Here is a 12,079-nt window from a genome sequence, read left to right on the forward strand (position 1 = left end):
CACATGCTTTGCAAAGCGGACAGCTTGGGTGCAAATTGTCCCACAGGTTGGTACTTCTATAGAATATGCACCTACCGCAGAGATAAAAATCAGCTACACTGTACTAACTCCAGGCCCTGGCACTGGCGGGGGGGGGGGGGGGGGTGACCCCACCATTGTTAATGTTGTAACTAATACCCCCTGGTCAGAGGATAATAGCAGAACACACACACACACAAATAACACCGATCAGATAGAGAAATAAAGTTTATATTATACATGGTACATACAAATGTGGGTGTTCCTCTTGCAAAGTGAATAGCAATTTGCATAAAAATCTGATGTGCTTTCAGAGATGTACCTTTGGTAGAGAACAGAAATGTGTGGGATGCCCTGGAAAGAAGTGACAGCAATTAGAACATCAGTGCTAGAGAAACTTCAGTGGAGCTAAAATGACACCAAGGTGGGAAGAGCCAGGAAATGAAGGAAGGGGGCCAGGAACAAAAAAAAAACAATCCAAGAAGCTATTCATGTTAAGGATGTGGGCGAAAGCAGCTAAAGGAATGGCAATGTTACTCCTCCTTCTCTTCACCATGAGTAATAATATGGACAAGGTTCTTGTAGTTCAGATTCCCAGTAACATCTGGAGGGAAAGCTGTAAACATCTGGTCAACCTATGGCATGCAGATAATAAGAAATAGAAGATTAGACAAAAGTAACCATGAGTCAGGCTGAGACATAAAATGGATGTTAGAGAGCATGAGATGTGGGGGCACAGAGGGAATCTGCTCTGGACTAGCGGGAACTCCTCTAATCCTTACCAGATTAGCTGAAAAATATTTTCATAGCAACAGATGCAAGACTGGAATTCTCTGAAGATTTCTATTTTGGGCTGCCTTAGACACAAGGTTATTGTGCTTCGCTTCTCAGTGCTGAGTGGAATTTAAATGCTCCGTGGGTGTTATCCTGGGACAGGAGGGCAGGGGGACAAACACTAGCGCCATCTTTCACTAGCTTGGCTGATTGTGGAGGGGGGGGGGAGCTAGACTTCCTTGATCCCACTCCCATCCGTTCAAGAGCTGGAAACGGCAAACGTAAAATCAAAATGCAGCACCCCTACCTCCTCTTTGGAAAACCTTTCAGCCTGGGTTGTTAGCATTTCTCGAATACTGAAAGCAATAATAGTAATAATTAATAGAATGGCTTTGATAGCAGGGAAGAGAGATCCCTTGTATAAGATAAATTGCCCCAAAATGGTTGGCACTTACTAGTCGCATTTCAGGAGACCTTTGCCTTCGGGGTCAAACACTTTAAACGCGTTCAAGATCGTCTCCTCAGGATCAGCCCCTGAAAATGTACAAGAAAGCAGGCAGCTAGCGCGAGATCGTTCAACGCAGCGGAAGCCTCTGGGGACGCTACCGCCGGGGAGCGTTATTTTTCGCGCCCGTACCCTTGAGCTTCTCTCCAAACATGGTCAGGAACACCGTGAAGTTAATGGGTCCAGGAGCTTCCTTCAGCATTTCCTCCAGTTCTTCATTCTTCACGTTCAAACGTCCTGGGCCGCAAAAGAAGAACAAAACAGGTTTTGGTTTTTTTTCTGGGCTGGGATTTGAATGAAGGTTAAAGAGGAGAAATCGAGAACGAAGAGCAAATTATATTTGTGGGGGGTTTTTTTTTGGGGGGGGGGATTTTCAGACATCTCGTGTGGTTGCGCTGTTTTCACGCCTGTGAAGAAACGACCCGGGTTATTTTGAAAATCAAGGAGGGGGGCCAGATGTGCACGTTCAAGGCGTCCCCGTGCTTTGCAGCTGCTATTCGTGAGGGCGGAGGAAAGGGGGAGCAAAATGTATGCACACGCAGGTTTTCCTGCCCCCCATCCACACAGGCCCTCGGGAGCGTCTCTCTGTAACGTGGCTAATAGCACGGGGGGCGTAGGAAAGCCACCCGCACTTTTATCTCTGTTTGAGGAAGGCCATTTTCAATCAGGTGATTTTCCCTGGGTAAATAACTTATTTCCCCAGGTAAATATATTTGAAAATGGCTTTCATTCACCTTCAAAAGTTCATCGAAATGAATGCCTAATCCTTCTTCCCCAAGTACAATGATTAAAATGGAGAAAGAATAGTTACATCCGCTGGCTTTCATTTTTCCAAGGTTTTCTGTCTACAACTTTTTAACTACGGTTGCTGTTTTGACTTCAGCCGATCTAGGGAGCCTTTTGCAGAGAGCACTGTAATCCTGTTGACTTGAATTGTGCACCTGGCTGAGTGATTCATCCGCAGATTAGAGGGCTTGCTCTCTGCCCTTATAGGGCTGCAGGCAAATGAGGAGCCTATTCACACCCGAGAGCAGTCTGTTTCTTCTAGTCCTCACGTAATAAAAATGGGCCAAAACCTTTTATCCTAATGCCTGCCTATTATATGAACACATCAAACTGTGATAAGATCCCTGTAAAGGCAGAATCCCCTTCAGTGCAGACAAGGAAGAAAACCCAGTTCCACCAGCTTAGCGGAGGCAGACTGGTCCAATCTTGTTTACTTTCATGAACCCCCCCCCATTTCACAGCTTTATAAGGGCTGTGGCTCTTACTTGCCAATAGAAGAATATGACTGTAATCGATAGTGGCCATTCAACAAACTCCTAACATTTTAAATTAAACCAGTATGCGTGGCTCGTGTATTTGGGACATGAGTAAATCCAAGGTAAAATCCAGATGCGAGCTAACGCAGAAATAAATATAGGCCTTTTTGATACATAGGGGGAAAACGCCTGTTGCAAGGTCCCAGTGGTAGGCATCAATGCAACATCACTCTGCTTCTGCAAGAACTGGTCCACACCAAAATCTGGAGACTCCCAAGATTTATCTTTTCTTTCAGATTTAAAGCAGAGGATCACACGCTGCAAACAAGGCCACAGTCATTAGACAGTCCAACCAAACCAATAAACAACTACTTCAATACAATTCACCTCTTAGCTGCGCTCCAATCTTAGCCCATTAGGGAGGGCTATGCTGACTTAAATGAAGCAGACAGAGATCTTCTGTTGGTGCTGAGCAGGCTTCATCTCTTTCCAATTCCAGATGTCAAATTAATAAACTAATTACTTGGATATCCATACAACACTTATGGGTCAGTTCCTTGATTCCAAATAATTACTACTGCTGGATTATCAGAACTTGTACTTGCATATGGGAAACCTTTCCAAAGGTCCCATAGCCTGGACGCTGTCTCCAATAAGAACATAAGAACCTGCCATACTGGGTCAGACCAAGGGTCCATCAAGCCCAGCATCCTGTTTCCAACAGAGGCCAAACCAAGCCATAAGAACCTGGCAATTACCCAAACACTAAGGGGCGGATTTTAAAAGGATTTACGCGTGCAGGGCCCTCGCGCGCCGGCGCACCTATTTTGCATAGGCCGCCGGCGCGCGTAAAGCCCCGGGGCACGCGTAAGTCCCGGGGCTTTCGAAAAGGGGCGGGAGGGGGTGTGTCCGGGGGCGTTCCCAAAATGACGCAGCATTTCGGGGGCATGCCGCGGCGTTTCGGGGTGGACCCGGGGGCGTGGCGCCGGCCCGGGGGTGTGGTCGAGGCCTCTGGACCAGTCCCCGGGACCGGAGGACGGAGCGGGGACTGCTGAAAGCAGGCGTAACTTTGCTGACAAAGGTAGGGGGGGGGTTTAGATAGGGCTGGGGGGTGGGTTAGGTAGGGGAAGAGAGGGAAAGGTGGGGGGAGGGCGAAGGAAAGTTCCCTCCGAGGCCGCTCTGAAATCGGAGCGGCCTCGGAGGGAACAAGCAGCGCGTGCTGGGCTCGGCGCGCGCAGGTTGCACAAATGTGCACCCCCTTGCGCGCGCCGACCCCAGATTTTATAAGATATGCGCGGCTATGCGCATATCTTATAAAATCCAGCGTACTTTTGTTCGCGCCTGGTGCGCGAACAAAAGTACGCGATCGCGTATTTTTTAAAGATCTACCCCAAAGTCTATTCCATGTTACCATTGCTAGTAATAGCAGTGGCTATTTTCTAAGTCAACTTAATTAATAGCAGGTAATGGACTTCTCGTCCAAGAACTTATCCAATCCTTTTTTAAACCCAGCTACACTAACTGCACTAACCACATCCTCTGGCAACAAATTCCAGAGTTTAATTGTGCGTTGAGTGAAGAAGAACTTTCTCCGATTAGTTTTAAATGTGCCACATGCTAACTTCATGGAGTGCCCCCTAGTCTTTCTATTATCCGAAAGAGTAAATAACCGATTCACATCTACCCGTTCTAGACCTCTCATGATTTTAAACACCTCTATCATATCCCCCCTCAGCCGTCTCTTCTTCAAGCTGAAAAGTCCTAACCTCTTTAGTCTTTCCTCATAGGGGAGCTGTTCCATTCCCCTTATCAGTTTGGTCGCCCTTCTCTCAACTCGCAGACTGGCAGGAGAGACACAAGCGCTATCAGGAGTGATGTGAATCAGTCTCTTCCAGTTGTGTACTAGGGAACCTCCTGGAAGCTCTCCTCTCCATCCTAGAGGCAAACTTTCTACTCCCTACTCCCTCATACAAAAAAAACTAAGCACACACCAACAAGAGTGCATGAAACTAGGCTGCTACCATCTCTGATCTAGACCAGGGACTTCCAGCAAGAGACCAAAATGGCTTTACAGAAATTATTTTCAGCTTTCCCAGCTATTATCTAGTTACCTGGTAGTGAACACTGATAGTGGAGAAAGCTGAAAAAAATAAAAACTTAAATAAAAAAAGAACAATAGGTTTAATGAGCAAACACCTTTATTCAGTCTAAAAATAAAGCAACAGAAGGCAGAGGCTCATGTCACAATATTTTGGGCTAAGCTCTCAGTATTAGCTTTCATTAGTTTTATGCTGCTGTTCTATACAATAAAGGAAAAAATGTTGTGATACTTGCCTGACAAAGAGAGCTCATATACCTCTGCCTCACACACATAGGGGTAGATTTTAAAAGGTTGCGAGCGGGCGTACATGTGTGCGTGCGCTACCTGGCACGCACACATGTACGCCCGATTTTATAAACTCCGGGGTCGGCGCGCACAAAAGGGTGCACAATTGTGCGCCTTGCGTGCACCGAGCCGCGCTGCCTTCTCCCGTTCCCTTACCCCCCACCCCACTTTCCCTTCCCTTCCCCTACATCCCCCGCTCTTTCCCCCCTACCTTTTTTGATTTCTTGTTTTTGTTTCCAAACTTACTTCAGCCCTGGAGCTGAAGTAAGTTGCGCAGGCCGCGATCCCTGGCACAATGGCAAATGGCCGCTGTGCCTGGAGACTCTGACCCCGCCCCGCCCCTTTAGTAAAGCCCCGGGACTTACACGCGTCCCGGGGCTTTATGCGCGTCTCTGGGCCTTTTGAAAATAGGCCCAGCGCGCATAACCTTTTTAAAATCCGGCCCATAGCTCTCATTCCTAGTCTGTGCCATCCCTGCACTCACATAACCCTCGTGTTACCAGATGGCTCCACGTTGCAGGCAATGAGCTGAGTCAGCCCTGTTTTCTCCCCATTGCATGCCTGGCTTCAGCTGATTTCTCTTGGAAATGCAGGATTAGACGCCCCGATATCCACCAGGGCACAAACAAGATTTCCTTCTGATGTAGTGCCCTCTAGTAGTCCTATACACTCTCATACAGACTGCCTCACGCATAGCCTGCATGTCCAAGTACACAAGCGCTCACCCACTCAGCATCTGCCTCAAAAATATGCCTTCTTGCACAATCTGCTTCACATGTGCGCAATCACAGGTTAGGTGGCTGAATTAGCACAAGAAGGAAACCTGCATGCGGGCATAACCTGGCCCTGATACCGATACACACATTTCTAAAACGTGTCTCACAAAAGTTTGCACAGCTTCTCTCCCACTCAAACGGTCATCTCTACTGGGCCTTCTCTTCAGTTTACACCCTGTATGGCCACACCCCATTCTGCCAATATTTTTGCCTTCGGTTCCATATAGCCACCACCTTTTCCATGAACAGATGCTTCCTTCCATGACTCTCCCTTCAGCCTCATATGCTGAACACCTTGTTCAGCTATAAAAATGCTTGTCTCCTGTGCATTATTCCAACTCTTGAATGTCTCCCGTGCCCTCCTCTAAGCCAGAGCTAATCTGTGCAGCAGGACTTTTTCCAGAGGGCTCGGACACTAGTGCCCCTATGTTCTAGTTGGGTTGGAGAGATGGTAGGAGCAGGGGAAAGAGTATAGTGGGCTGGGGATCTGATGGCTTCTGTTGGGGATGAGATGGCAAGGCTTACAGTAAGGGACAGCAGTTGCTGGAGAGGTTTTAAAAAGGGCAAGGTTTGAGCTGACCCCGTACTCAAGCAGAAACAGGAGGGATTAGCATCATGAAAGATGCAGTTTGGAAGGCTACATTCCTAAGAACACAATAGGCTACTGAACGATAGGTCTCGTGCTGCTTAGCAATATTGGGCATGCTTTGAACAAGTAGCACCAGTTGGCGACATTTTGGGTTCTGACCCAATAAAGTACATTGTTCTGGCTGATACCACAAGAAAAATGAAGGGCTGGGTACAATTCATCTGCACATTTTGCCAGGGAGTGAAAGATATATGGCCAACTTCAGGGAGCCTTATTTACTTCTTAATATCTCAGTTTATCTAAGATCCACATCTATCCATATCTCATGCCCATTGGCCCCTGTGATACCTTCGTTATGACATAATAAAATCACTTCTGCTCACCAATAAAATGGTCATTTTGAGCAAGAGATCCTGATATGAGACTCAAAGCAGGTAAACCGGACAGTTAAAAATTATTTCTATGAGAGGAGCAGTGGATGCATGAAATGGCCTCCAGGTGGAAGTGGTAGAGGCAGGAACAGTAAGAGAATTCCGCAAAGCCTGGGATGGATGAGCACAGAGATTCCTTAAGCCTCAGAGACGTGAAGGGAAAGCCAGGGTCTACCACACTACAAAAAGGAGGAACTTGGGCAGACTGGCTGAGCCTCTCTTTCTCTGAAACTTGATTCACCTCACAGAGGGGGCTTGTAAGTGCGGAGAGTGGAAATGGAGCCTTAAAAGGAAGAGTGGGAAAGCCCTATTAGCCGTTCTCCAGGATAAAGGGAAGCAATATTGGGTTTCTTGTACTATTATGGCACAACACTCTGTTCACAAACGACAGCAGTTTCTGAAGAGACTCACCAAGTGCAGCAAAAGTGTCTCTCAGGTCTTCCTTGTCGATAAACCCATCTCGGTTCTGATCCATGATGGTAAATGCCTGCATGTGTGAGACGATTTAACCCCGTGTCATTGACGGTTTCGGAGAACGCTCTCCCCCAGTCCCTCTTTCCTACTGCTCCCCCCTCACAGTCACTCACTCTTCCACGTTCTCTCCTCCTCATGCCCTTTCTTCTCCTCCATTTCTTTCTGCGCTCCCCTCTTCCCTAACCCCCCTCTAAGAAAAAGAGGTACAAGCTCAGCGAGTGGGCAGTTTGAAAAGGGGGCGCAAATGCTAGCAGCCTCATTACAAAGCAGGCACTTTCCTGATGCCTGAGAAGCAGAGCCTATAAGGTTTATTTACCACAATAACACTGGTGACCATTATCAGGGCTGGCGCGTGCACTGGGAAAAGACAAATCGGCCAAGCAAATGAAAGCTTTTTCTGTCCTATAAATTCTCTCTTTGGAGGAGGTACATGCAAACCGTGAAACTGAATCAGGTCCCAGAAGATTTTGTTTTGGTTGGGTCATTAATATTCTCTTTCACTCAGTAAAACCAATGTTCAATGATTCTTGTCTCAGGCTTTATTTTTCTGGTTCTGCGGCTCGCTCTTTTTTTTTTTTTCTTGTACTCTGTCCTTCTTTTGCCCCTGGATTTTTCTTTTCTCTATGTCTCGTGTCTCTTCATCCTCCTTCCTTACAGGTACAGGTTAGCGCCCTCTCATGCAAACCCCATGGGGCCGAGCGTACTGTTTAACCTGCAGATGGACGTGGGTTGTGTAGGCTATAAGGGGATTAGCGCCTCCACAACGCGCATCCAACACACCATAAAACTAATAGCGCTCATCACATGCAAATGCATGTGATGAGCGCTATTAGTTAGTCACCTCAAATGCAAAAAAAAAAAAAAAGGTGCAGCTAATAGGCACATTTTTGCACTCAGAAATTAACGCCTGCCCAGAGCAGGCGTTAATTTCGGAGTGACCCCAAAAAGTTGTACAGAAGAGCAGAAAATACTGCTTTTCTGTACATCCTCCGACTTAATATCATGACAACATTAAGTTGGAGGAACGAAAGATTTTAAAAAAACATTTTTTTTTAAAGTGCCAGCAGTCAGGTTTGGGAAACGGATGCTCAGTTAACCAGCATCCATTTTCCGAACCCGTGGCTATGCACTGATTAGGGAAACGGATGCCAATAAAGTCAACGTCCGTTTTCTTAACCAGCAGACAGCCAACCTCTTCCAGGCGCCTGCTGTCAAGGTACGCAATCAACCCTAGCACCTCCTTGACAGAGCGATCATGGCGCCCCCATGTTAATGATGGCATTAGCGAGTACCCACCAGCGCAGATAGGCGCGCTGGCTTAACTCGTGTTTTCTTAGTGCTGGAGTAAAGCTGCCAAGGCTGTTAGTTTAAAGGTGGAAACTGGAGTTGTGGTGCTGAGGCCTGTAGTTGGGATTTTAAGCATAGAAAACATGCTTTGTACTCATAAACCATGCTTTCTGCACAAAAATAACTGGTTTATGCACACAAATCATGTTTTCCTGTGCACTAAGCCTTTTCTTTACACACATTTTCTAGTTTGTGGGCACTTCTTGTAACCCCCGAGGATTAGCCTGCTACTAGCTTACTGCTTCGGGCGTTAAACAACATTTGTAGCATGTGAGTTAAGAGACCGTGTGCTGAATTCCAGCGAACAGTTTTATCACTCGGCTTATTGCATCAGCCCTGCCTGCAGATGCATATGGAGTCACACACTGCTTAGACTGAGGGGTGTTGCAGAACCTTGTGGATGGTTGTCTGCACTACCTACCCATGCCCTTGACCACAAAATGTATCATTGTTTAACAAGCTCCAAGAAAAAAACAAAACAGCATGAATTGATTTAACTGTAACATGAAAAAAATAATACCTCTGCTCTGTCATTTGTGTTATTTTTATAACATGCTTTTGAGGTTCTTCATTGTAAATTGCTCCCTACTTAAAGGTAGTTTGTAGATAATGATCTAATTATCTGCGAAGTGCCTCCGTTTTTCCGCCAGGTGAATCTCCACAGTCATTCTGTCTACTTACTTCCTTGAACTCCTGGATTTGCGTCTGTTCAAACATGGAAAACACGTTGGAGTTGGCACCCTCCACTCTCTTCTTAGCTTTCTTGGGTGCCTTGGTAAATTCAAGCACAAGATAATCAAGGTAGAATAATCGTTATCATTAAACTGCTCATAACAATCTGTCCACTAATTGCTAGTAATCTCAGCCTGGGTCCATGAGAGTCACTACTTCCAGTTTTGAAGCAAATTCACCGGAATACTAGTTCTGCACTCTTCCACAAGGGAGAATCAGTACAGTGAGACGACGATACACAATAAATAGACTATAAGCCTATGCGCCACTAGCCCACTGCTTGAGCTCCTTGCCCACTGGCCAAGTAATTCAGCATCATAGCGGTGGAGGCAAGGCATGAACAGGGCACACTGCACAGGGGCACTCTAAGGACACCGCTATCTATAGGAAGCATTATTACCTACTCGGCCAAAACACAGAGAGGAATCTTGGAAATGATGTAAATTAACTCTCCGCCTGTATTGCTATCATTTTAAGAAATTGTTGTATATTGTTCTCTTTGCATTCCGTTTATTATGGCTCCTTTCTCTTCTCGCTCTACTGCCCTATCCTTTCCAGCTGTGCTCGCTCTACTGCCCTATCCTATACAGCTGTGCTCTACTGCCCTATCCTTTCCAGCTGTGCTCGCTCTACTGCCCTATCCTATACAGCTGTGCTCTACTGCCCTATCCTTTCCAGCTGTGCTCGCTCTACTGCCCTATCCTATACAGCTGTGCTCTACTGCCCTATCCTTTCCAGCTGTGCTCGCTCTACTGCCCTATCCTATACAGCTGTGCTCTACTGCCCTATCCTTTCCCGCTGTGCTCGCCCCTGCCCCCCTCTCCTCCCTTTTCTCGACTGCTCACCTCTTCCCCCCCCCCCCCCCCGCACCGCGTTCATTGTATTTTCTGCCTTTCTAAGTTTTTTTTGTAAACTGGCCTGATGTGCTCCACGAATGTCGGTATATTAAAAGTTTTAAATAAATAAAATAAATAAATAAGGATCATGATTTCTAAAAGGGTTTTACTTTAAGATGCAGGTTTGGGCGGCAGCTGTCCACAGGCAAGCTGCTGTGTATGAACAGGGAGCCCCTCCCCTGAGTCTTACGGGGGCAGGGAGGGCAATTATCCACCTCCCGAGACGGCTCTTGGATCCTTTCAACTCGTAGGCTTTGCTCCAATTGTCAATGAGAATCTACGCGCGCAGCTTTCACTTCAGTACTTGACGTCGGCTCCCACTTATTTTTTCGTGCCGGCAGCTTTCTCATGCACAGTAACATGCGTAGAGGTGGAAATACAGGTGGTAATTTTCAAAAGGAGTTACACGTATAAATGTAAGTACTACTGTAGCAATATTCAAAAGCCATTTGCGCGTGTAAAGTGCACTTATGTGGGCAAATCCTATATACAATTCAATGGCATGTACTGTAGCAATTTTCAAAAGCCCACTTACACAGGTAAAGTGCATTCATACGTGTAAAACCCAATTTTAGGCATGCAAGTGCTTTTTAAAATCAGGCCCACAATTTCCATGTGTTATTTTCTGATTCTGCTCCACTTCCCCCACCTCCCTGCAATCCCTCCCTTAAATGCAGCTAAAAGTGCCCATCGTGTCCCATGTCGTGCCCACTTTTAGCCATATTGATGGAGGGCGATTTTCAGCTGTTTTATGAGTATAAATGGCTTTGAATCTTGCTTTCTCCATGTGAAAAGCATTCAGAATTCCAGATGCTGTTCCGAAATCTTTAGTAATTACCGATTTGCAGACAGGTCCCTCCAGTTCAGTTCCCTTCTGTGTATTGCGCCAGGTTCGCACTGAACTGGTTTTCTGCTACCTTTGCTCTTTTAAAGTGCATCATTTGGTTAGACACAGATAACTGAAAAAGACTTTCCCGTGTTCCTCCCATTTCAGTTTCTTATAATTGTCAGGCTTTACTCACCATGATGGGGCTGAATTTGTAGAGCCCAGAGGTTGCTCCAAGAGGACTCCCACACTCTGTTCCGGAGACTTCCCTGCACTGGGACAATAAATACTTCCACCAAGCAAGTTTATAAATAAACTCATGACCACTTTTGGCAGTACTAGGTAAGTTCACCACCACCTAGACTACCCCCGATTCTCTTGTCTTGAATAACAGCTTGTTGTCGCTCGGCGGTGACATGTGAGACAAAGTAATTTGGAAGGCTAAAGAAACGCCATGTGTCAGAGTTTGCTTCTACATTTAAGATGTGAAGCGAAGTCGTTCTGCACAACCTGAGGTCCTGACGCCTAAAGCCGGCTGCCACCTGCCTTTGTCAGTTTGCGAAGCAACCGAAGCCAAAAATTTCAAGGAATTTCTTCAGCTTCACAATGCAACCGCAGAGCCCTTGCCTACAAGGGCACAGAATAAAATGTCATTATTCAGAGGCTTATTGGGTTAGGAATGAGACGTGCAAGGATTCCTCCAAGGGCTGGCTTAATCTATTCCAGTGCCACTGTCAGTAGCGTGAAGGCGGGGGGTTGCCAGCTTGGGTCATAGAAGTCCTGGGGAAATTGTGTGGGTGAAAAATCAGTACTAGTGAAAAATAAATCCTATAACAAGGGACAGATAACTGGGCAGATAGGCCCATCATTACTTAAAAAAAGAAATGTTTTCCAAATTAATGACTATGGAAAAAATCTTTTGTGTTTCTATGAATTTGATTACTCGTCTTTCTGAACCCAAGATCAAGACAAGAGACAATGCGATTTATGTTATACAAAAGGATAGTCATTGCTCTGCAAGCTAAAAGGACATTTCTTTTTCTTTTGGTCTTAATATAAATAC

The 12,079-nt window shown here is 46.1% G+C and overlaps 1 protein-coding gene across 1 annotated transcript; it reads right to left on the bottom strand.

The window, feature by feature from the left end:
• Positions 1 to 228: 228 nt before the first annotated feature.
• Positions 229 to 11,367, bottom strand: MYL2 (myosin light chain 2). The gene is made up of 7 exons (XM_029571532.1): positions 11,213 to 11,367; positions 9,244 to 9,333; positions 7,153 to 7,228; positions 1,430 to 1,534; positions 1,248 to 1,326; positions 1,100 to 1,148; positions 229 to 653 (listed from the first exon to the last, which is right to left on the bottom strand). Exons 1-7 carry the CDS (start codon positions 11,213 to 11,215, stop codon positions 552 to 554), a joined length of 504 nt encoding a protein of 167 aa, XP_029427392.1. The 5' UTR covers positions 11,216 to 11,367; the 3' UTR covers positions 229 to 551.
• Between the last annotated feature and the right edge of the window lie 712 nt (positions 11,368 to 12,079).

Source organism: Rhinatrema bivittatum, chromosome 11 (genome assembly GCF_901001135.1).
Source record: "Rhinatrema bivittatum chromosome 11, aRhiBiv1.1, whole genome shotgun sequence".
Taxonomy (NCBI): domain Eukaryota; kingdom Metazoa; phylum Chordata; class Amphibia; order Gymnophiona; family Rhinatrematidae; genus Rhinatrema; species Rhinatrema bivittatum.